This window comes from Ipomoea nil, unplaced genomic scaffold (genome assembly GCF_001879475.1).
Source record: "Ipomoea nil cultivar Tokyo-kokei standard unplaced genomic scaffold, Asagao_1.1 scaffold2159, whole genome shotgun sequence".
Taxonomy (NCBI): domain Eukaryota; kingdom Viridiplantae; phylum Streptophyta; class Magnoliopsida; order Solanales; family Convolvulaceae; genus Ipomoea; species Ipomoea nil.
This window is the reverse complement of record NW_017618587.1, coordinates 429922-450850: the sequence shown is the minus strand read 5'-3', so window position 1 is coordinate 450850 and position 20929 is coordinate 429922. Positions and strand designations below refer to the sequence as shown.

Genomic DNA, 20929 nt, shown 5'->3' with positions numbered 1-20929 from the left:
CTATACAAATAATGGTAACTGGTAATGTTTCACTGTGAAAAGATTATCCGATGAGAACATTGTCGTATGGGGATGTAGCTCAAATGGTAGAGCGCTCGCTTAGCATGCGAGAGGTACGGGGATCGATACCCCGCATCTCCAATCTTTACGTTCTTTTCCCTGACCGTTAAGATTTAAGACGTCTTTGTTGACAAAGTTATACTTGTCTACTCTCGTTTTAGTGGTATTAAATTTTCATTTCTAGCCAGAAGAAAAACATTTCTTTATTACCCAGAAACCAAGGTATCATGGAGTTGACGAAAATCTCTATGCCCACTCCCAACGACAACGACGACCATAATTCCTCCTCCTCCTCATCAACTCGCCGTAAAAAGCGACAATTCATCGCCGTTTTGGTTCTCTGTTTCACCCTCATCCTCGCGGCTATCATCTCCGTTCTAGCGGTTCTCAAGCACCACATCGACTCCGAATCACCCGCCAAAAACCCCGCCCTCGCTATCCGATCCGTCTGCTCTCTCTCCAGCTATTACCCGGACGCCAACTGCTATAGCATCTTATCTCCGCTTCGCACCTCCTCCCAAATCAATCCCACCCAGATTTTCACCCTCGCTGTCCGTTCCGCCATAGACGCCATCACTGAACTCACCCCTCTCCCCGACTCCACCGATCCGGAGACCAACTCAACTCTGAGAAGCTGCGAGACTGCGTTCAACGAGACACTGAGTCAACTCACCGCCGCCTCGACGACCTTGGGCGTTGACCCCGGTGCGGGCGTGGGGAATCTGACGACGGAGAGTTTGACGTGCTTGAATTGGTTAGAATATTGGCTAACCGAAACTGGAATCGAAAGCTTTCGGTCCGCGAAGAAGTACTCGCGGAAGTCTACGAGGTACGCGAGCAGCAGCTTAAGGATCCTGAGGCGCGCGAATATGATATCGGAGACGTTGAATCCGACGATTAAATCAACGTTGGCATCTTTTCTGGCGGGGTGGAATAGCGCCTTAACTGTGTTTGTATTTGGCTCGCAATATTTGTTTTTGGTGGTGCTGTTTTGCATTCTGCTGCGTTTGTGGTGACGTACTCCACTCCACTAGTATATATTATGTTTGTCACCATACCTATATTGCCTATATAGTACTCCGTATATACATACATAACTAATGATAACATTAATGCTTAGTTATATTATGGTGTGTATGTTGATTATCCATCCAGTTTATATTAGCTAGGTATAGCTAATTATATTAACATTAATGCTTATATCTTATGTTAACTGTACTGTTGTGTACTTATTGAGCTAGGAACTCAAATAACTCACTCAATAAGTCAATAAAAAGAAACTTCAATTACCCAGAAAGAAATGAGTGAGTGGGTAGATAATAATTCTTCTGCCAAACTATCACAATTTGGCTTCTTTTTTCTCTCTACACACTTTAATTTTCTGCAAAGACTTTGACTTTGACAAGTTCTATTTGTATATTCTAACGTTGTACAAAACATGGCTCCTACCATGAAACATCACCATGGAGTCCACCAAATGTCTATGCCCACTACCAACGTAAGAGAATTTAGGTTTAAATTTTAATGTACATATAAACACTAAAATACATGTATTATACATCATAATGTTCATTCAATATAATATACATTTATAAAAATAAAATTTAATATACATTTTTTGAGTACTATTGTTATAATAAATGTAGTATCTGTTCATAACTATTTTCTTAACCTACTAAAGCACAAAGAGTCAATATTGCATGCACTGAGGCTCAAAACTACTTGGTGTCACTAGACTACAAGGTTTTTGGCAAATTTAATGTAAATAAATATTACACTACTATATATATATATATATATATATATACATACAGCCATATAGGTGCATCCGGAAGTAGGCTTTGATCCACTAGGGTGAAATTCAATCATTACAGATCTAGCTAATATCTTTACTCGAAGCAATTTGCAAGTTCCTTATTAGATCGCTAACCGCTTGTTAATTAATAATACACTTTCATAAAGAATAACGAAAATGCAAGTTGCTACTTTGCTTTTAGTACTAACCGTTTGTTAATCCTAGATTCCAGACAATGATGTCATGCTTCCATGATCTTGATTAAAATTAAGGATTCTATTCTATGTTACCTGTTAGGCCAGATCAAACAATCATGATTTGTTCTAATATATACAAGGTTGGTTCAACGATTAGCTTAGTAAAATAATGTTACGAATTTAACTTCCTATAAGAACTATTTATTGATGTTCTTGATTTGAACCGGTCATGTTTGAGCTGAGTAATCTATACTAGTTTACTTTCTTGAGACCTTTAATCGACTAAGATCACAAGACAGGTTTTACCGACGGCCCCGATTATAGATTCAGGTATCGACTGTGGACTTTCTTGTAAAATTAAAATTTTAACTAAATTAATTAATAGCGAATGCCTAATTTCAATTTATTTCTTTATATATTTATATAAAGACCAACATCGTTACATTTTGATAGTAGAATCAATGTTGAACTATTTACATTTCAAATGGGAAAGGTGTTCTTTGCATCAAAGTAAACAAATCTTGGTACGATTATCAAATTTGAAAAGGTTGATAAATAATAATTGTCTTAACATGCAAATATTACTTTTTTGAACATATACATAAAATAGATAGATAATTGCACAAGATCTTGATGTCCATCTTGAACTTGAAAAGGCGCCTGAAATTATGAACTTAAATAAATAGACAAGTTGAGCTTAATTAATTAAGATTAATATCGAATTGGGACTATGAAAGAATATAGTCATTAATAATGTTTCCAATTTTCTGACATGAGATTTCTTCATGAAACTTCTGCATCCATTTGCATGCTATATATATATATATATATATATATATATATATATATATATAGTAAACAGAGCCCTGCATCACCAAACACACACCATTAGGTGTGAGTAAAAACAACATACACTGTTCGGAAATACACCATTGGGGGTGGTGAGTTATATGATGTATTTTTTTGAGTCTGTTGTGTATTTTGTGATGTTTTATTGCATTTCATTGTGGTGTGTTTTTATTACACTGTTGGTGCATATTGTTAACACTGTTGGTGTATTCTGGAATTTGACCGCACTGCCGCACGGTAAGACCCTGCCGCATATGAGCGCTCTTCTATATATATATATATATATATATATATATATATATATATATATATATATATATATATAGGGTTGAGTTCAAATGATGACAACAATATATAGAGGACTGTGAGGACAAATAATGGGCACACAACAAATTATTATCAGGCACACAATTTAATACATAATGGCACACAAGAATAATGTAAACAAATGTAAACATCAGGTTTCGAACCTAGGCTCTATTAATTAACAAATGTATGCACGCGACATATAAACCGTGGCACACGACTATATTCGGCCATGCACACGACATACAGACTAATGGCACACACTACATCAATCCTCACAGTCCTCTATAATATACTTGTCCTCATTTGAACGCAAGTCTATATATATATATATATATATATATATATATATATATATATATATATATATAGTGAAAGGTTCCTGTGCGATTGAATGCTTCCGTGCGGTTGATTAATGTGCGTGAGATTTGTACGCATGAGTGTTTTGCTTAATGTGCCTGAGATTTTTACTTAATGTGCGTGAATGTGTAAAATGCAACAGAAAATATGGATGTCAGCTTCTTCCCCATCCCCAGTAGCCATTGCCCCCTCCCTGATGATGATGATGCGGATGCGGATGCGGATGCGGGCTATGGTGGTTAAGAATTATGGGAATAATACAACAGAAATCCACACTTAGCTGCTATGCAAATTTTGCTGTGCGTGCGTCATCTATATAAACATTCAACTGCACTGAAGGTAGCTGATAATCCAGAATCCATGGCCAAATTGAAGGAAGAAGTAACAAGAAGCTTGGGCGTTAATGTGCGTGAGTTTTCTGTTCTGCTTCCTTCGTCTGAGGTGCGTGCGTGCATCATCTATATAATTCTGAACTACTCACGCACATTAAGCACAAATATCACGCATATTAAGCACAATACTCAGGCACATTAAGTACAAAACTCACGCATATTAACATTACGCACATTAAGTACAAATCTCAGGCACATTAAGCACAACACTCACGCGCATTAAGTATAAACCTCACGCACATTAATCCACCACACAACCGCACAGGAAGCCACAAATGCACCTGATCCCTTCCCCCTCTCTCTCTCTCTCTATATATATATATATATATATATATATATATATATATATATATATATATATATATATATATATATATAATAACAGTGAAATTTACATACTATATATAATCACTACTTGAGAGTGTATAATTGAGTAAACTTTATTTTTGTGTAATAGCCTGCAAGTCATACATGAGAGATAAATAGCATTAGAAAATCTATATAAACAGACTCGACGAAGAATGTGTTTGCAAAAAAAGTCATCCTTTAATTGTTTTGGTTACTAATTTAGTTAACTATTCTACATATAAGTTTGATTCATCCATAATTTGTTTAGTTTATAAGATAATTAAGGATTTGACTGTGCCAGATTTAAAAGAACCAATATGATTGTTGTGTCAGGCATAAAATTATTAACGATCCAAAATGCAAGTTGCTAATTTTGTTTTAGTGGTAGCTTTGTTAATCCTATATTCCAGACAATGATGTCATGTTGTTATTAGCTTGATTAAATTAACAGTTTTATTTTATATTTTGAAAGTTTAATTCCTTTTGCTCATATGATCCTCGACGTCCCTACTGTAGCTAATTCAGTATATATTTATAAAAATTAGATCCCTTATTATTTCATTCAAAAAAAAAAAAGATCCCTTATTATTTATTTATTTATTTCTTCTCCCTATATTTTTAATTACGAGTAGCTATTAAAATTTTTAAGCTACTCGTAATTAAAAATTCTTCTCCCTTTATTTTAGTACAAATTCTTCTCCCTTTATTTTTATTTATTTATTTTGATTGATGGGAGGGGATCACTAGAAAATAGCTACTCGTAATTAAAAATATTTCTCAAATAAGGAAACTCATCTCATCATTTAATGAAATTGTGCGAAGCACTCGCATGGGCATCTCAACTGGTCACAGAGGTAAAACTTTGAAAAAATGACTAGGGATCGAGTTTCACCGGCGACAGTGTGGAAGCAACCTCTCAAAGTGAGGGGGGTTCCTTGTGGCACAGTGAGCAGTGAACCTGGTTCATATTTAGTTGAGCAGCCATTGTGCGAGCAAATCCGAATTGAAGGTATCTCTACATTTAAATTAATTTGGTCCCTTATTAATTACAAACATGTTGGCTAGAGGTTTGAAGAGTAGAGAATAACATTTTGCCATTAAAATATGTTGGCCCTATTTCGTAAAATAGTTAGCCTATAGGTCAATTTTAGTTTATTTGACCACTATTAGTTGTTTGATTTGGTTTAAAAATCAATACAAGTATTTGGTTCATTAGCTTTGTGTACTTCAAAATGCTAAAATTTAAAAAGCTACTCAAAACAGTTTTTTTAATTAACCTTTTGAGAAAAAAAAATTATACCAAACAGCTATCAGCTAACAGTTAATTTACTAAACATCTTTCTACAATCAACTAATGTTATCAATTAGTTATACCCTCTAATTAGCTCAATCAGCTAATAGCTAACAACTATCAGCTAACAGCTAACAGCTATTTACCAAACAGGGTCGTTGTTGATTGTCTCACAACTATGCAAATATAAGGAAATAACATTGTGTCTTTCCTATATACTAGCTATAACTTTTGACATAGTGATAAGTACTTGATCCTAACAATTAGTAAAGCATGAACATACTGTGTAATTAAGACCGGTAGGTACTGAAAGGGGTTGAGATTGTTGGATTGATATTTGAAATGTTAAATTAATCCAAGATTAATAATACCGCTAATTATAACTTTTAACATAGTAATCTATTTGATCCTGAAAACACTAACATACACCTAACAATTCTCCAACCCAAATTTCATTAAATTATTTGTACCACGCCTAAAATGAACAGGAAGACACTAATACCCACACAAGGATGGATTAATTACTACTAGCTAGGCTCCTTTGACTTGGTCTGCATGTCTATGTACATAGAATAATAGAATCTCAAATGTTTCTATGTATATATAATTACCATTGCCATTAAATCAATTTAACCCCCGCCACCATAAACATACCTAATAGGCTATTGAATTATTCACTATTTGCAAGCATATATTATTTTACCTCTATTTTTCATGTAGTATATGATATATGAGACTAATCCTGATTTAATTCATGCATGTAGCACACATAGTTTAACTCTTACTCAAAAAAAAAAAAAGAATTTATTCAAAATTTGATGGAGTGTTTGACCCTGAACTCGATCTACATGATACATCTCTACAGAAGTATTTTTACTCAAGAAAAAATTGAATTGACTCAAATCGAATTATGCAGCATAATTTAACTCTTATTAAAAGGACGGTTTGACATGCATTTTGCTAACAAAAGTTGATTCAATTCTTCCGATGTTTGTATTAACCACTTCAAAGTATGGGGTATATATTTTTTATGTATCTTTTCAGTCCGCAAAAGAAGGATTTGTCCATTTAATCATGGCTTATTATTTTACTTTCACTCCCATCCAAAAATTACTGCACCTCTTTTGTCTTCAATTAATCAATTCCCTCCATGCATGGATATAAGAGAAGATAGATGCTAATTGTAGCCCCATTGCACGTGCACTGCTTTTCTTAATTTCTTTTTATAATTTATTTCCTTTGACCATAATGTTTTTGGCTTTAATTTCTTTTGTTAAACACACAACCATTTGATTAAAACTAATTAACTACTGTTTTGTCGGTGTTGGTGGTTTATAATGACAGTTAAGGACTACTTCAAAAATGAATCTAATGGCCTAGGATAATAGTGGATAAATTAGCTGTTAATACACTTATGACGCCAGGAAATTAACTACTGTATACCTACATAATGTGAAATTAAATTATAATTATGCGAATAAATTGGGTGATGATGAAAACTTGCAGTTATTATGTGAGGATTTATATACTGACTAAACTCATTCTTATGTAATAGTTTACAGATCATAAATGAGAGATAAATCACACCAGCAAAGCCTAAGAAAGTGTTAATAATAATTAAATTAACTCTTTAAATATAAAAATCATGCTTCGATTCACTGATTTAATTAGCTATGTGATTATATTTACAGTATAATCACAATGGACGGTGGAATGATGAAGAAGTTGGGGATACGATGGTGCAGTGAGGATATGGTTAGAAGTTAGTTTATCTTTCTTGGAGTCTCAAAAAACCAAACAGCCCATAGGTTTTTAATATTTAAGGATAATTTAATTGAAGCAAAATTGTCTTCCCTCGTGACTTTGATTGGAGTCCTCGCTGTCTATTGGATCAAAGTCACGTGCCCCGAGAAGCACGCCGAGCACTTCATTTATATTAATTCATTTTTTTGAAGCATTTTATTAATTCAATATATACTATCATCCATCCCACTCCTTTAATAATAATAAAACAAAATTAAATCTTAATTCCGACACTTTCGTCTATCCCTATTCTAAATTAAATCTTGCATGTTTCATTTACTAATTTGAAATAAAACTATTAACTCTCTTTAAATTAACTAACAAATAATTAAATTATACTGTAAAAATCAACAAACATTAATATTTTTATATAAGGTGCATTCACTACTGAAAATTATAAAATTTCTGACCACCTGAAAGTAATCTTAAATCATATCGAAAGTAAAAAGTGGTCGAAAATAGCAACAAAGGTTTTTTCCGAATACCAAAAGTGATCGAAACAAGGCTTTCAATTTGATTTAAGATCACTTTCAGGTGGTCGGAAATTCCATAATTTCCAGTAGTGATTATACGACTTGACTTAATTTTATTTGATTAATTTGTAATAAACAACGCGTTTATAAATAAATAACAAATATAAACAACAGTAACGCTTATTAAAAATTGTATTATTTATATTTTCTCTAGTGTGTGTGTGTGTATATATATATATATATATATATATATATATATATATATATATTTATGTGTGTGTATACTTTAAATGTCAAGACTAATATATAAAATCTTGAAATTTTGTTTTGATAAATTCAAATATTTTTAAAATTACTGTTTGGCGTCCCAAGGGAGTGGGGAAGGTTAGGTATCAGATAATGTATCAATCTTGCTCGAAGCACTGCAAGCCGCATACTATTAACACCTTTCAGAATTTTATTTAAAAAAAAAAAAAAAAGAGAGAGAGAATAATTTTGGTGTCGAGGGAATCTAATAAAAACACTTTATTTTTAATTTACGAGAAAATTCATAGTTGTTATTTAATGGTAACGGCATGTGACTTTAACAGGTAAAATATCACAAAAAATTTAGTTTGTTCATAACTAATCGACTTAAATAGAGAGAATCAATAGATAACTCACATAAAGTTGAACTTAGAATTTTATGATTATTAAACTAATTATCTGCCTAAGTCATTTGGAATTACGGTAGAATCTAATAAAACCCAAACCATTATATTGGATGCTTTGCAAGCATTGCATGTGTAAATGCAAAATCATGTCTAGAAATTACTAATTTTTTTGGTGTACTAAGTATCAGAAATCATCAGAGATTGAATTTACTAACAAAACAGACAGACCACGTTAATATGCCAACTTAGGATTGTACTATAGGTCTGTGCTACCCACCCACATATTTATATATATTTTTTCAGTATAAGTATTATATTTTTATCTTGAATTAATGAGAAATCATTGTATACAAATTTTTGTCCGCCTAAAATATATTATACTACACAATCAGAATCACTAATGAATACATCTATTGTATTTAATGAATATGTCCACTACTACAACAAATTATAGCATCCTAGATAGTATATATATGTTTAAAGAGATATATAACTACATACCTACGAAGAAAGATTACACTGCATAACCTAACTAGAATTGGTTTTAGTAATGTTCAGATCAACTCTATGACCACTTCAGACTGGAACCAAGATTTCAATTTTCGAGATCATATATATTCTCTACCCGCCCATGAATATAATAATCTGTTTTGTGTAGGAATCCAATGATAACAGGCAAAACAATCTATCATATCAAAGCATTACTTGTTTTAATATTCATGGTTAAGATCAAACACTTATTATTTTATAAAAAAATTTATAATTTATAACAATAATTTTATTTTTTATATTTACGTAGTAGTCAGCGTTCTGATCTACTTAATCCTTTAAGTCTTCGTCCAATTCAACACTTGAAATCAGATCGGAACCACTGGATAAGTAAATTATGAAGAGAAAGATAAGATCATCAACATGGGATTCAGTCCACCATAATCGCTCATCACTGACCTCACTGCAACATTTAAAAAGAAAAAGGAAAAAAAAACACAGATCAGACAGACAGCATATAAAAACAGTGATAAAAAGGAAGCAAAAAAAAATCTCGTAATCAGCTAAACGATGATCAGTCGTGGATTGAAGCATGCAGGAGCGAATGGGTCGGTGCAAGGCTACTTGTTGGTTTGTTATCGCGGAGTTTACGTGTCAACTTGTTGGGGTTTCCTTTTTGGGAAAGAACATCATCGTCATCATGCATTTGACTGGTCAAAACCCTATTCATTCCTCTTTTATACCGACTATACTACTTTTGTTTGATTTAGGGCTTTGCAACTTGCAAGTTTTGAGACTGCAGTTCATATATATAGTTTCTATTTGTTTTTCTTCATCGTTAAAAAAAAAAAAAAAAAGAAGTTAATTTGATTAGTATATTAGTGGCTTCTACTATAAACACATATATAGGTGCAATAAAATAAGATAAGGTCCTGACAAGCTCACACTCACACACAGCCAGAGAGAGATGAAATCTGCAGATTATTTAATTAAAACCCAGAAGGAAGGAAGGAAGATAGTATATGGTTTCCCTACTATTTAAAGAGGAAGCTTTCTCCTTCATTGCATGCATATTGCAGCTTCATCTGATCGATCTCCATTAGATTTCATTTCACTTTCTTCAATTATAAAAACCATTATCCATCATGTCTAGTCGAAGATCAAGATCCAGAAACACAGGAGGAGCTTCAAGAATATCCGACGACCAAATCAACGATCTGGTTTCCAAGTTGCAGCAGCTTCTTCCTGAACTTCGCAATACATCCTCAGACAAGGTATGTATGTATACATAGTATTCTATGATAGATGTTGCTTCTTTGTTCCTCAGTTTCTGTAGGTTGGCCTGTATGTGGACTAATTAAGCTACCTACCTTAATTAATGGGTTAATTAGGGTTTCTTCAATATTTCACACGTGTATTAGGCAAATCCTATATTTTTGTATAATAGTTTGTTATGTAAACTTAGTTTTTTGTGTAATAATCTAAGAAGATCTTGTGCGATAGACTCAATCAAGAGAGTGTTAGCAAGAACTGAACCCATGACCTTTTAGCACGAAACTCATACTCCAATTACTTGGCCACCTTTTGAAGCAACTAGGGTTTTTTTTTTTTACAACTACTTAAGTTGGTTATTCTCATACGAGTCAACGCAATATGTATCAATCTTCCATATGAAAACAAATTAAGGACTTTTAATAACAACTAAGGACTTTTTCATAAATTGAAGAGAGAACGTACTCAATAATAGCACCCGAAAACTTGACTAACGATTATTGTTTATAAATGCAGGTTTCAGCAGCGAGGGTGTTGCAAGACACATGTAACTACATAAGAAGTTTGCATAGAGAAGTTGATGATTTGAGTGAACGCTTATCTGAGCTATTGGCTACTACTGATACCAACCAAGCTGCCCTCATTAGAAGCTTACTTATGCAATGAATGAATTTGTATAATTTTTGTTTTAATTTATTAGCATTTTCATAGAGTTTCCATCCCCGTCTTTAATTTGTTGCCTACAAAGTTCAATCATATCATATCCTCTACTCAAGTCTTTGCTTAGTTAAGTATTGTATTTAATAAAACAATATATTTAACCACTAGTAGGTATTGTAGCATCTTTAACTTCGATCTCGACTATAATATTTAAATCAGTAATAAATAAGGGCATTGTGACAGTTCGGGATTTAGTTTTAAAATGGTAGGGAAATGACACTTTAATTTCCTATGACTTATATGTTTATAGTATCTTTTTTTTTTTTTTTTGAATTATTCATGTATTCACGTTAATCCCATCAATTATTTTAAAAGTGACGATTTCTCCATAATATATTAAATGAACATTTTTACCTTTAAAATATATATTCCATTTACCTAAGAAAATTTTCTTTCCCAACAAATTATTAATTACTTATATGCAGGATTAATGACCATTATTGTTATTACTTACTAGTTTAGTTCAATCTATTGTTGTCTTCTACCTTGAACTTGAATATGTTATTTCAAGAGTTTTACCCGACTCAAAAGCTGTACATACTTAAGTAAATTATGATATAATGCTTTGTTCTAAAATCTTTAATAATTTAGAGGAGGAGTTTCTATCAAAAATTACTTCATTAACATTGAGTTTTGCAAATGAAAAATTAATGGCTACGTTAACATAATAATTTTCCTTTTCTGAATATAGTAATAATTCAATTCTAATTTTCAATATTCAAATGTCAAGATTTTCAAATTACTTAAATAACTCTATTGGGAAGGTAAAAAAGTTCATATTCATTGCTCTATATATTAAAAAAAAGAACATTATATTATTATAATCTGGACGATTTGTAAGTAGATTATTTATACAATTTTGCAAATGAACATTGGTAATGGGTTATCTTTTACATCAAACAAGTATTATGTGAATAATGTTTTCATACTACCTAATAATTATATTTAATTTAATACAAAAAGACAACAACACTGATTAACATTTTAACAGCAAACTACTGAAAACAAAGAAGGAATTTACAACAAAACCCAATTGTGTACCCATGTTGGGTCCTGGAAGTGAGGGTAGGGAAGTAATTTAGAATGACTGAGTTGACAGAACTTCCCTCCACCGTAGCACCTCCATAATTGTCTCGTTCACGTAATCCCTCGTCTCCTCTGATTCATATGAAAACTTTTTTGTTGTTTTTATTTTCTGCAAAAACTGAATTCTCCGTCTCTATGCTGTGTTTAGTTTCCCCCTTCCTTCTTCTCTATGAACGCAGTAGATGGAGGAGGAGGAGCTGAGCATGAAGAACCAATTTTCGTGAATTCTTCCGGCAATTTTGAGGGCAATTTTGATTTCCGACGCAATTTCCCGGAATGGGGAATTGCTTCCGAAGGCCACAGCGTATTAAGGAAATCCCAAAAGCTGGAAGCATTCCCTACCCCGCTTCTACCTCTAGGGAAACCTCAACACCCACTCGCACTACATCTAGTGGTAAATTCTGTGTTTTTTTTTGTTTGATTATGATTTCATGGATTATGCAATCTGGGTGATCCTTAGAATGATGAAATCCTTGTATATATGGATCATAAGTTTGATATTCATTTCAAAGTTTTCATCTTTTCTTGTTTCACATTCAACATTGTCTGTCTCTATTGTCTTATTCATTTGTCAAGCATGATGTATTATATTGCTGGTATATATCATCGATCAGATATAATGATTTACTGTCTCTGGGGCTAATTTAATTTGTTGTCAATCTCACATTTTTGCAATTCAGAAAACAGAGAACATGAATGCCATCCTTTGCCTGTTCCAACCAGCTCAGAAAAGTGTTCTTCTATACAGAGCAGAGGGGGGAGTGTTCAATCTCCAAAGTCTGAAATTGAAATATTATCATCTCCAGACCTAAAGTCCTTTCTGCTCAGTGTACTTGTGGAGGCAACCAGCAACTTCTATAATCTTCTTGGTGAAGGAGGCTTTGGTGAGGTTTACAAGGGATGGTTAGATAAGGATACCTTAAATGCTTCAAAATCTGGAGAAGGAATGCCAGTTGCAGTAAAGAGACTAAGACTTAGAGGTTTTCAAGGTCATAAAGAGTGGTTGGTGAGCTCTTTGTCTAGCATTCTATACATAAATAATAAATTTGTAGTCCAACTATCAGCTTAGCCTTATAGTTGAGATCGAATATTTCTCTCTTTTTCTTTTTGCGTGTATATTGATGAGTGTCATATTATAGTCAGAAGTGAAATTCCTTGGCCAGCTTCGTCACCCAAATTTGGTCAAACTTACTGGATTCTGCTTGGAAGGTGAACATCGGCTACTAGTGTATGAGTTCATGCCCAGCGGCACCTTAGAAAACCATTTGTTCAGAAGTAAGTTTACAGCTTTGTAGTCATACTTCAATTGTCGTTTGAAATTCATTGATGTTATAGAAAGAAAATGGATTATATCATGAACATCTAGAACAATGGAGATCTTTGTAGCCTTTAATGCAGTTCCTGTTAGGTTTGTTGATCCCAAGCTATGTTATTTTGCAGGGCATGCAGGAACATCACCTTTTACGTGGGAGACGAGGATGAAGGTTGCTGTGGGTGCTGCTCGTGGACTCTCCTTTTTACATGATTCTAATCCTCAAGTTATATATCGTGACTTTAAAGCTTCAAACATCCTCCTAGATGCGGTATGCTTGACAATTTATCTTCTTCTTCTTCTTCTTCTAATTTGTGACATAACTCTTCTTGGACTATAGATGAATTCATTGTTTTGATCTAGCAACCGTATGATCATCAATTTTCTAATGCTTTGCCATTAATCGTTCTGATTCTCTTGATGCAGGAATTTAATGTAAAGCTTTCAGACTTTGGCCTGGCCAAGCTTGGTCCAACCGGTGATAATTCACATGTATCCACTCAGGTTATGGGAACGCAAGGATATACTTGCCCTGAATATATGACTACAGGTTCAAACTTCATTGCTTATGGGTTACATCGAAAGATTTGAGTTTGATGTGTAAAGTCACTGCTTGATTTCTTTGTTTTCTCTTTGAAAAACTATCACTTCTTCCTGGATTTTCTCTTATACAACTTTACTGCCTTCTTATGACTAAAATGTCTGCTGGTATTATTTACATATTGTCATGTTTGTTATGGTGCGTCTAATGTTATGTGGTTTGTTTCTTAACAGGTAGGCTGTCTGCCAAATCTGATGTATATAGCTTTGGGGTCGTGTTGCTTGAGCTGCTTACAGGTCGAAGGGTGATGGACAAATCTCTCGGCCAAGGCCAAACGCTGATGGACTGGGTGAAGCCTCATTTGCACGAGAAGCGCAGTGTGGCTAGAATCATCGACACCCGGTTAGAGGGACAGTACCACAGAAATGCAGCTTATTTTGCAGCCAATCTTGCATTCCAATGCACGCGTCCTGAGACCAAAAGGCGACCCGACATGGCTTACGTGCTGGGAATCTTGGAACAGCTCCAATCGGCACCAAAGCAAATAGCCCACCATTCGTCTGCACATCATCATCATCACCGCCATCCCTCCAGACAAAGCGACCTATCGCAGCAGCTGAATGGCTCGTCTCAGAAGTCTGCCAAGCCTGGCCATGTGAGGGTCTCCCACACCTCTCGTGTTGTGGATTGTCCAGATGCAGATGCAGAGCGGGATAAGTGAACGAATGCTAACGGTTTGTGCATTCCGTGCCGACAATCTACCGCCTAAAAACCAACTGAACTGCCCGTGTGGGTATTGGTTGTGCATTCCCAAGATTAATATTGTATATCATTCCTTTTCAAGCTGTAAGGATAGAGAAAGAACCACTATTCCCTCCATTTCCCCCCAGAGCTAGAGAAATCTCAGGAAGAAAAGAATGCCATTTTTTGGAATGGATATCATTAATGATAATACCTTTGTTGTGACAATCATGTAGTTGTATAGTGTTTTGGGTTAGCTGGTTAAGACATGAGGTAGAAGTGTTTTATTATTATGAGTATATAATAATATGAAAAGTTAGAATGTGGTTCAAAAATATCAATTTTAATTTTGCGGAATATATTTGTTCAAAAATTATAAGGTGCCTCAAAGTCTTTGCAGGTGCTTATTAAATTATCTTCGAATTAGTTCTATAATACTAAAGTCTTTACAGGTTTACTCTAAATTCAGATTAGTTTCATAATACTAAAGTTTCAACTGATGCAGCCTTTGGACTAAATGTGAACGCGAGTGTTCAAGCATCCGCAGTATGGGTTTTTGGAGGTTTTTTTCATAAGAAAATTTTGGAGGTGGGTTTTTGGATTGATGGGTGGTGGGGTTTTTTGTCAAAATTTTCTCCTGCAAAATCAACAATTTTGTGTCTTATTGAATGGAAAAGATTTGAACAAGATATGCAGGGGCGCGTAAATGTACCTTTCTTTAAAAAAAAATTGTCATAATTTTTTTTTCCATGTTTTTCCCCCTCATTTTTCTTCTCTCTTTTCCCTCTTTCTTACTTGGCACAGAAAAAAAAATCACCAGAAATCTTACACCAGTGAGGTTGCTATAAATTTCAATTAATCTCGTAATAATAAAGTCTTGTAAGGTTACATTATTTAAAAGAGTTATATTATATAGACTTTCATTTCATACTTTATTTTTTTATTACATACCACGTGTCATGTTTTGATTGCCTAATAAAAAAAAAAAGGAATGACCATTATTTTTCTATCATTTCTTTTTCTTCCTTCAATAAAAATTAAACATTTGATAGGAATAAAAGTTGAGAGTATATAATTTGGGAGTAGAAAATATCATTTTCCTATTTAAAAAGGTTAAATTTAGTAAGAGCATTGGCATATTTTTATTTTGGAGTATTTTAATCGCATGCTCTTTTTAAGAAGTAAACGACGCCGCCAAAGCAAAACCAGCTCACAAGTAAACTAACCACTCCAGCGCGGAGGACAATCGGAATTCATAGCTCATTCAGAGAAGGGGTTATGGCGGGTCTATGATTTCTACAGATTCTCAGGTTCGAACAACATTCATATAACTCTATAAGATGTATGCATATGGAGATGTTTAGCTTGATCTAATTGCTTCTTGAGATTATTGCTGACAGAGTGATTACTTGATCTTTTGGGCATTTCAGAATCTGGGTCCTGTTTGAAATCCGAAAAGAAAGAAAAATCGATAAGAATCCGACCCGTTGAAAGGAGGAGGTGAGGATGGTGCTGGTACTGGCATTGGGCGATCTTCATATACCTCACAGGGCGCCTGATCTGCCTGCAAAGTTCAAGTCTATGCTTGTTCCTGGCAAGATCCAACATATCATCTGCACTGGAAATCTCTGTATCAAAGTTAGCTCCTTTTTAATTCTATCTTTTTGTGCTTTGGGTTTTGTTTAATACTTTATTTGTATGTAAAGATTGGGAATTTTTTGATAAGTGATTGTCCTAGTATGCTAATGAGGTTTAAATCCCAATTAGTAGGAGCCATATTAGGCTTTATGATTCTGTTGAAAGGAAATGAAGTGAAGGTTTGTTGTACAACATATCATTCTACCATTGTTGACCACTGATATTTATGGATCAATTTTATATAATTGCTGAAAAGCCTGAACCTTTATGTAAGAATATCATATCTCAGAGTGTGGTAAAATAGCAATATCTGTTTGGTAGAGCAGAGGAAAAGATAATAGACGCTGATGAAGCTTGAAATCTTAATGGTTGATCTTGTTTCTGTTTCAAGATGAATGATAGATTAAGCTATAATGGAAAGATTGTATTTTTCCTGATTTTGGTGGTTAGGAAAAGAATGCATGGAAGCATGATAAACTCAGAGCTTTATAACAAATTGGGAGCCTTTCCTTTTCTTAGTATGCCATTGATGGAGGGATATTATTGAAGAGAAGATCAGATGATTCACTTAAGATTATTGGAGAAGATAGAGATAGAGGATTGCGACTCTTTAGAATACTATGTTTTCTCTGTTTGATATTCACTTTCTAGAGTATAATTCATTTAATGCATACCTGATGAATGAGTTACATGATGTCTCAGTCTGGTTCTTTATTTGTTCTTAAGAATCAGTGCATATTCCTATTGGTCGTATAAATTATTTTACCTTCAAGGTTCCTGATTGTTAGTCTTTGATAATTACTCATCAACAAAGTTTCATTCATCATATCTAGGAAGTTCAGGACTACTTGAGAACTCTTTGTGCAGACCTGCATATTACACGGGGAGAATACGATGAAGAGATACGTTACCCAGAGACAAAAACATTAACCATTGGCCAGTTTAAGGTTGGAGTGTGCCATGGTCATCAGGTCAGATTCATGACTCTTTTCTACCCTAATACCAATTTTTACTTGAAAATCCCAAAACTGTTTAAAACTTTTGCTGCCAGAGTAAAATCAATCACCTTATACCCAGTTTTAATTGTCGGTTCTTCCTGGTTGTTATGAAACTGAAGGTTATTCCATGGGGAGACTTGGACTCATTGGCCATGCTTCAGAGACAGTTGGAGGTAGACATATTAGTCACTGGTCACACCCACCAGTTCACTGCATATAAGCACGAAGCAGGCGTTGTTATAAACCCAGGATCTGCTACTGGCGCTCACAGCAGTGTTACCTATGATGTTAACCCCAGTTTTGTTCTCATGGACATCGATAGCCTACGAGTTGTGGTGTATGTTTACGAACTGATTGATGGTGAGGTAAAGGTTGACAAAATCGATTTTAAGAAGACAGCACCACTAGAGCTCGCCACTCATAAGCAATAAAACCTACATTTCTACTTCCTTCCAGGGTCATCGGGAGCTCGACTGTTATCTCTTCTCTTCTGTGTTACTTTGCCAATGTCCATTAACTCATATGTATTATGTAGTAATATTCATATGTAATGAAACAGACTTTTATTATGGCAAATTGCTTGACCCTACACTTTTATTGGATACACACAACAAAGCAATTTGCTTCACCCTTTCCCACTAACAAAAGGACCCAAGAAAGCTGAATTTAGATGAAGTACTATTGCCTCTGTCCCTAGATCATAATTACCCGACAAAAACTAACTTGCGTAGGTTTTATATTGCGTTGGATCCCTATCAGTAGCCGGTGTGGGAGGCATCATGAGTAGTGAACCGGTAAACCATAACATGGTCATAAGTCTCACCCGGATTCACAATCTGGGAAGGGAAATTCGGGAAGTTCACAGAATCTGGAAAGCCTTGCGTCTCCAAGCACAATGCAGCGTGTTTTTTGTAAACATATCCGCCTTTCCCCTTTGTATCTGTCAACATATTACTCGTGTAAAACTGAACACCAGGCTTGTTAGTCCACAGCTCCATTTTTCTACCCGACTTGCTGTCTACCACCACAGCAGCCTTGCCCAGATGCTTCAAACCATGGCTGTCCAAAACATAGTTTATATCATATCCACCCGGAAGCTCATTCAACTCGCTCCCTATAGCCCGTGCCTGCAGGAAATCAAACGCTGTCCCTTTCACCGGTGAAATGGCACCAGTGGGGATGAGCTTTTCATCCACAGGAGTGATCTTGGAACAGAAGAGCTGGATAGTATGCGACAAGATATCACCACTGTCATGGCCACCAAGATTCCAGTAGGTATGTGAGGCTAGATTCACTGGTGTAGCCTTGTTCAGAGCTTTGGCTTTCATTCTTATTCCCAGCTTGTTTTTGCCAATGAACAGGTAAGTCACAGTAACAGACAGATTCCCAGGAAATCCTACACACATTCAAACATCAATTCCTGAATCATAAACTACTCGGGAACCTCCTAGTATTGCTCCGTCTAAATTAAAAGTTTAAACTGATAGTGAGACTACACGTTTGCATCTTATACCGTACCTTGTTCTCCATCATAGCTGTTGTATGAGAGAGTCAGATGGCTGTCTTTCTTGTAATCTTCCACAGTCCATATCACATCACTGAATCCTTTGATACCCCCTGGATTTAGATGACAACATCACATTGTTATCATTATTCAAATCAAATGTTAATATTGTTGAGCATATATAATATATAAACATAAATGTACAGTTCAACTATCAGCTTAAACTTTTAGTTGAGATTAGCACGTGCTTCAATTTGGAATCAAAACCAAGAGGCTATGGTCCACGTGTTGCTTAAAACCCATAAATAAATAGTAAGCCCACACACTTGAGGGACTATCAGTTTAGGTTTTTAGCAATAAGATGGGACTATCAGCTTAGGCTTTTAGCCATAAGATTGAAAAACTCGGGTTACCCAGTGCACACCCTCGAGTAGTGGCTGCAGGTTTCCCTCGTCACTCAAAAAGATTGAAAAACTAACCATGGAGAGTGTTTCCATGATCATTTGCAGGCAATTTGTACTCCACACCATTAAGCTTGAAGCTTGCTCCCCCAATCCTGTTAGCAACACGCCCAACTATAGCACCAAAATAGGCTGTGTCATTCTGTAAACATGTCAAAAAAACAAAAAACAAAAAAAAAAACACTCATTTAATGATGTCCCCAACACCTCACTAAGAGACAATTCAACTAACAACCATAGCCATAAACTAACCTTGTAGTCATCAACAGAATCGAATCCAAGAACTACATCTCCCAATTTTCCTATCCAAACATTATATTAAAGAAAACTAAAATCAGTTAAAGCAATCAAGAAGATAAGATCTACCAGGGAAAACTCAAGATTTTAAGGAGAAAAACCATTTTTATCAGGGAGGATGACAGAGATAACAGTTGCTCCATAGTTTGTGATCTTCACAGAGAAGCTGCCTCTCTTGATCTCATATATACCCACTTGTTCACTTGCATCACAGAAGCTCCCTGTTAAGAAAACACCCAAAACCAAGAAAGACAACAATCGATATAATGCAGCCATCAATTCAGATCAGCAAATACAATGCACTCCCTTCGATCTCTATATATCACATTCAATGTCTGTATGACTGTATATAATGTATTCACATGGACTTGGAAGAAAATAACACTTAATCTTGGAAATAGCGAAAAACAGATAAAGTTTTGTCATTTATGGATAAGAATATAATGACTTTCGAGTATAGTAATATTTGTAAATTTTTATATTTTTACATATCGGGTAGAATATTTTTTCTCCTTTTTTTGCTTCTTGTATAAGCACTAATTTGGAGGAAAAGATTTTTACATATAGGGTAGAATTTTTCTTTTTTCCTTTTTGTATAAGCACTAATTTGGAGGGAAAGATCGCGTAGCAGGTTATATTTGGCACTGCACTATTCATCTTCCACCGAAGCTCAAATCCATAACCTTTCATATGGAAAAGTCATTTCGTGCCGCTAGACTACAAGGTCATTAGCAACTAATATTGAATTTAATTTAATTAAAAATTAAATTACATAAAACATAATTAAAGTTTAATTTATTAAATTACATTAAATTACGACTATATGTTATATTAAAATAGTAACAGTATAAAAATAAATTTTTAAATTATAAAAATATAAATTATTTTAGTGTATAAATAAAATTTGGTGTAAATGAGTTGGAGTTGAAAAAAATTAGTGTAAAAATATGTTAGAAATGTTTGTTTTGATGTAAAATTTGGTGCAGAATTTGGTATTTTAGATTGGAGATGTTTAATATTGCAAACAAATTGGGAAGTCACAATGGACAAAACCGATTTGGTCCATGCGGATAGAAAAATGATGCGAACATTTTGAAATGGCTAACGTTGTTTGTTGACCAAATATGTTTGCAGGATTAGACAAGAACAGCTGGATATGAATCAAACCTGGCGGCTCCGCTGACACTCAGTGCCTTGTGCTAATCCACGTTGTCATTAATAATTTTTCCAATTGCCAACGATTGTATGTGGAGCTAGATAAGATTTATTTATTTATATTTATTATTGAACGATACTGATATCTTGTTATATAAATAAGATTTTATTTATTATTTATTATTGAA

The 20929-nt window shown here is 34.3% G+C and overlaps 4 protein-coding genes, 1 long non-coding RNA gene and 1 other non-coding gene across 8 annotated transcripts; 4 read left to right on the top strand and 2 right to left on the bottom strand.

Moving 5' to 3' along the window:
* The first annotated feature begins 68 nt into the window (after positions 1-68).
* TRNAA-AGC lies at positions 69-141 on the top strand. The gene has a single exon. It is a non-coding gene; the product is annotated as a tRNA-Ala (tRNA).
* Positions 142-1680: 1539 nt separating this feature from the next.
* LOC109149560 lies at positions 1681-20316 on the bottom strand. The gene is made up of 3 exons (XR_002048968.1): positions 20270-20316; positions 10553-10559; positions 1681-1778 (listed from the first exon to the last, which is right to left on the bottom strand). It is a non-coding gene; the product is annotated as an uncharacterized LOC109149560 (long non-coding RNA).
* LOC109149559 (transcription factor PRE3-like) lies at positions 10075-11068 on the top strand. The gene is made up of 2 exons (XM_019297379.1): positions 10075-10290; positions 10805-11068. Exons 1-2 carry the CDS (start codon positions 10162-10164, stop codon positions 10952-10954), a joined length of 279 nt encoding a protein of 92 aa, XP_019152924.1. The 5' UTR covers positions 10075-10161; the 3' UTR covers positions 10955-11068.
* LOC109149553 (protein kinase 2B, chloroplastic-like) lies at positions 12128-14991 on the top strand. Its single transcript, XM_019297371.1, has 6 exons — positions 12128-12488; positions 12775-13100; positions 13234-13369; positions 13535-13677; positions 13833-13956; positions 14181-14991. Exons 1-6 carry the CDS (start codon positions 12371-12373, stop codon positions 14666-14668), a joined length of 1335 nt encoding a protein of 444 aa, XP_019152916.1. The 5' UTR covers positions 12128-12370; the 3' UTR covers positions 14669-14991.
* Positions 15828-17913, top strand: LOC109149556 (vacuolar protein sorting-associated protein 29-like). Of its 2 annotated transcripts, none has more exons than XM_019297376.1 (4): positions 15828-15998; positions 16119-16326; positions 17160-17297; positions 17444-17913. In XM_019297376.1, the coding sequence occupies exons 2-4, from the start codon at positions 16195-16197 to the stop codon at positions 17753-17755; spliced, it is 582 nt and encodes a 193-aa protein (XP_019152921.1). In that variant the 5' UTR covers positions 15828-15998; positions 16119-16194; the 3' UTR covers positions 17756-17913. The 2 variants fall into 2 exon arrangements, with proteins under 2 accessions (XP_019152921.1, XP_019152922.1); XM_019297377.1 differs by having other exon boundaries at positions 15870-15998; positions 16152-16326.
* Positions 17891-19902, bottom strand: LOC109149554 (aldose 1-epimerase-like). Of its 2 annotated transcripts, XM_019297374.1 has the most exons (6): positions 19688-19902; positions 19542-19591; positions 19308-19431; positions 18843-18941; positions 18074-18720; positions 17891-18042 (listed from the first exon to the last, which is right to left on the bottom strand). In XM_019297374.1, exons 1-5 carry the CDS (start codon positions 19860-19862, stop codon positions 18080-18082), a joined length of 1089 nt encoding a protein of 362 aa, XP_019152919.1. In that variant the 5' UTR covers positions 19863-19902; the 3' UTR covers positions 17891-18042; positions 18074-18079. The 2 variants fall into 2 exon arrangements, with proteins under 2 accessions (XP_019152919.1, XP_019152917.1); XM_019297372.1 differs by having other exon boundaries at positions 17891-18720.
* Positions 20317-20929: the final 613 nt, after the last annotated feature.

Bases quoted from the DNA above. Each gene is read 5' to 3' on its own strand.
- LOC109149556 (XM_019297376.1), top strand. From the start codon at position 16,195: ATGGTGCTGGTACTGGCATTGGGCGATCTTCATATACCTCACAGGGCG. The intron at 16,327-17,159 runs GTTAGCTCCTTT...CATCATATCTAG, and splicing joins CTGGAAATCTCTGTATCAAA to GAAGTTCAGGACTACTTGAG. The intron at 17,298-17,443 runs GTCAGATTCATG...ATGAAACTGAAG, and splicing joins GAGTGTGCCATGGTCATCAG to GTTATTCCATGGGGAGACTT.
- LOC109149554 (XM_019297372.1), bottom strand. From the start codon at position 19,862: ATGGCTGCATTATATCGATTGTTGTCTTTCTTGGTTTTGGGTGTTTTC. The intron at 19,432-19,541 runs GTTAGTTTATGG...ACATGTTTACAG, and splicing joins ATTCTGTTGATGACTACAAG to AATGACACAGCCTATTTTGG. The intron at 18,721-18,842 runs GTACGGTATAAG...GAATGTGTGTAG, and splicing joins CAGCTATGATGGAGAACAAG to GATTTCCTGGGAATCTGTCT.
- LOC109149553 (XM_019297371.1), top strand. From the start codon at position 12,371: ATGGGGAATTGCTTCCGAAGGCCACAGCGTATTAAGGAAATCCCAAAA. The intron at 12,489-12,774 runs GTAAATTCTGTG...TTTGCAATTCAG, and splicing joins CACTCGCACTACATCTAGTG to AAAACAGAGAACATGAATGC. The intron at 13,957-14,180 runs GTTCAAACTTCA...GTTTCTTAACAG, and splicing joins CCCTGAATATATGACTACAG to GTAGGCTGTCTGCCAAATCT.
- LOC109149559 (XM_019297379.1), top strand. From the start codon at position 10,162: ATGTCTAGTCGAAGATCAAGATCCAGAAACACAGGAGGAGCTTCAAGA. The intron at 10,291-10,804 runs GTATGTATGTAT...TTATAAATGCAG, and splicing joins GCAATACATCCTCAGACAAG to GTTTCAGCAGCGAGGGTGTT.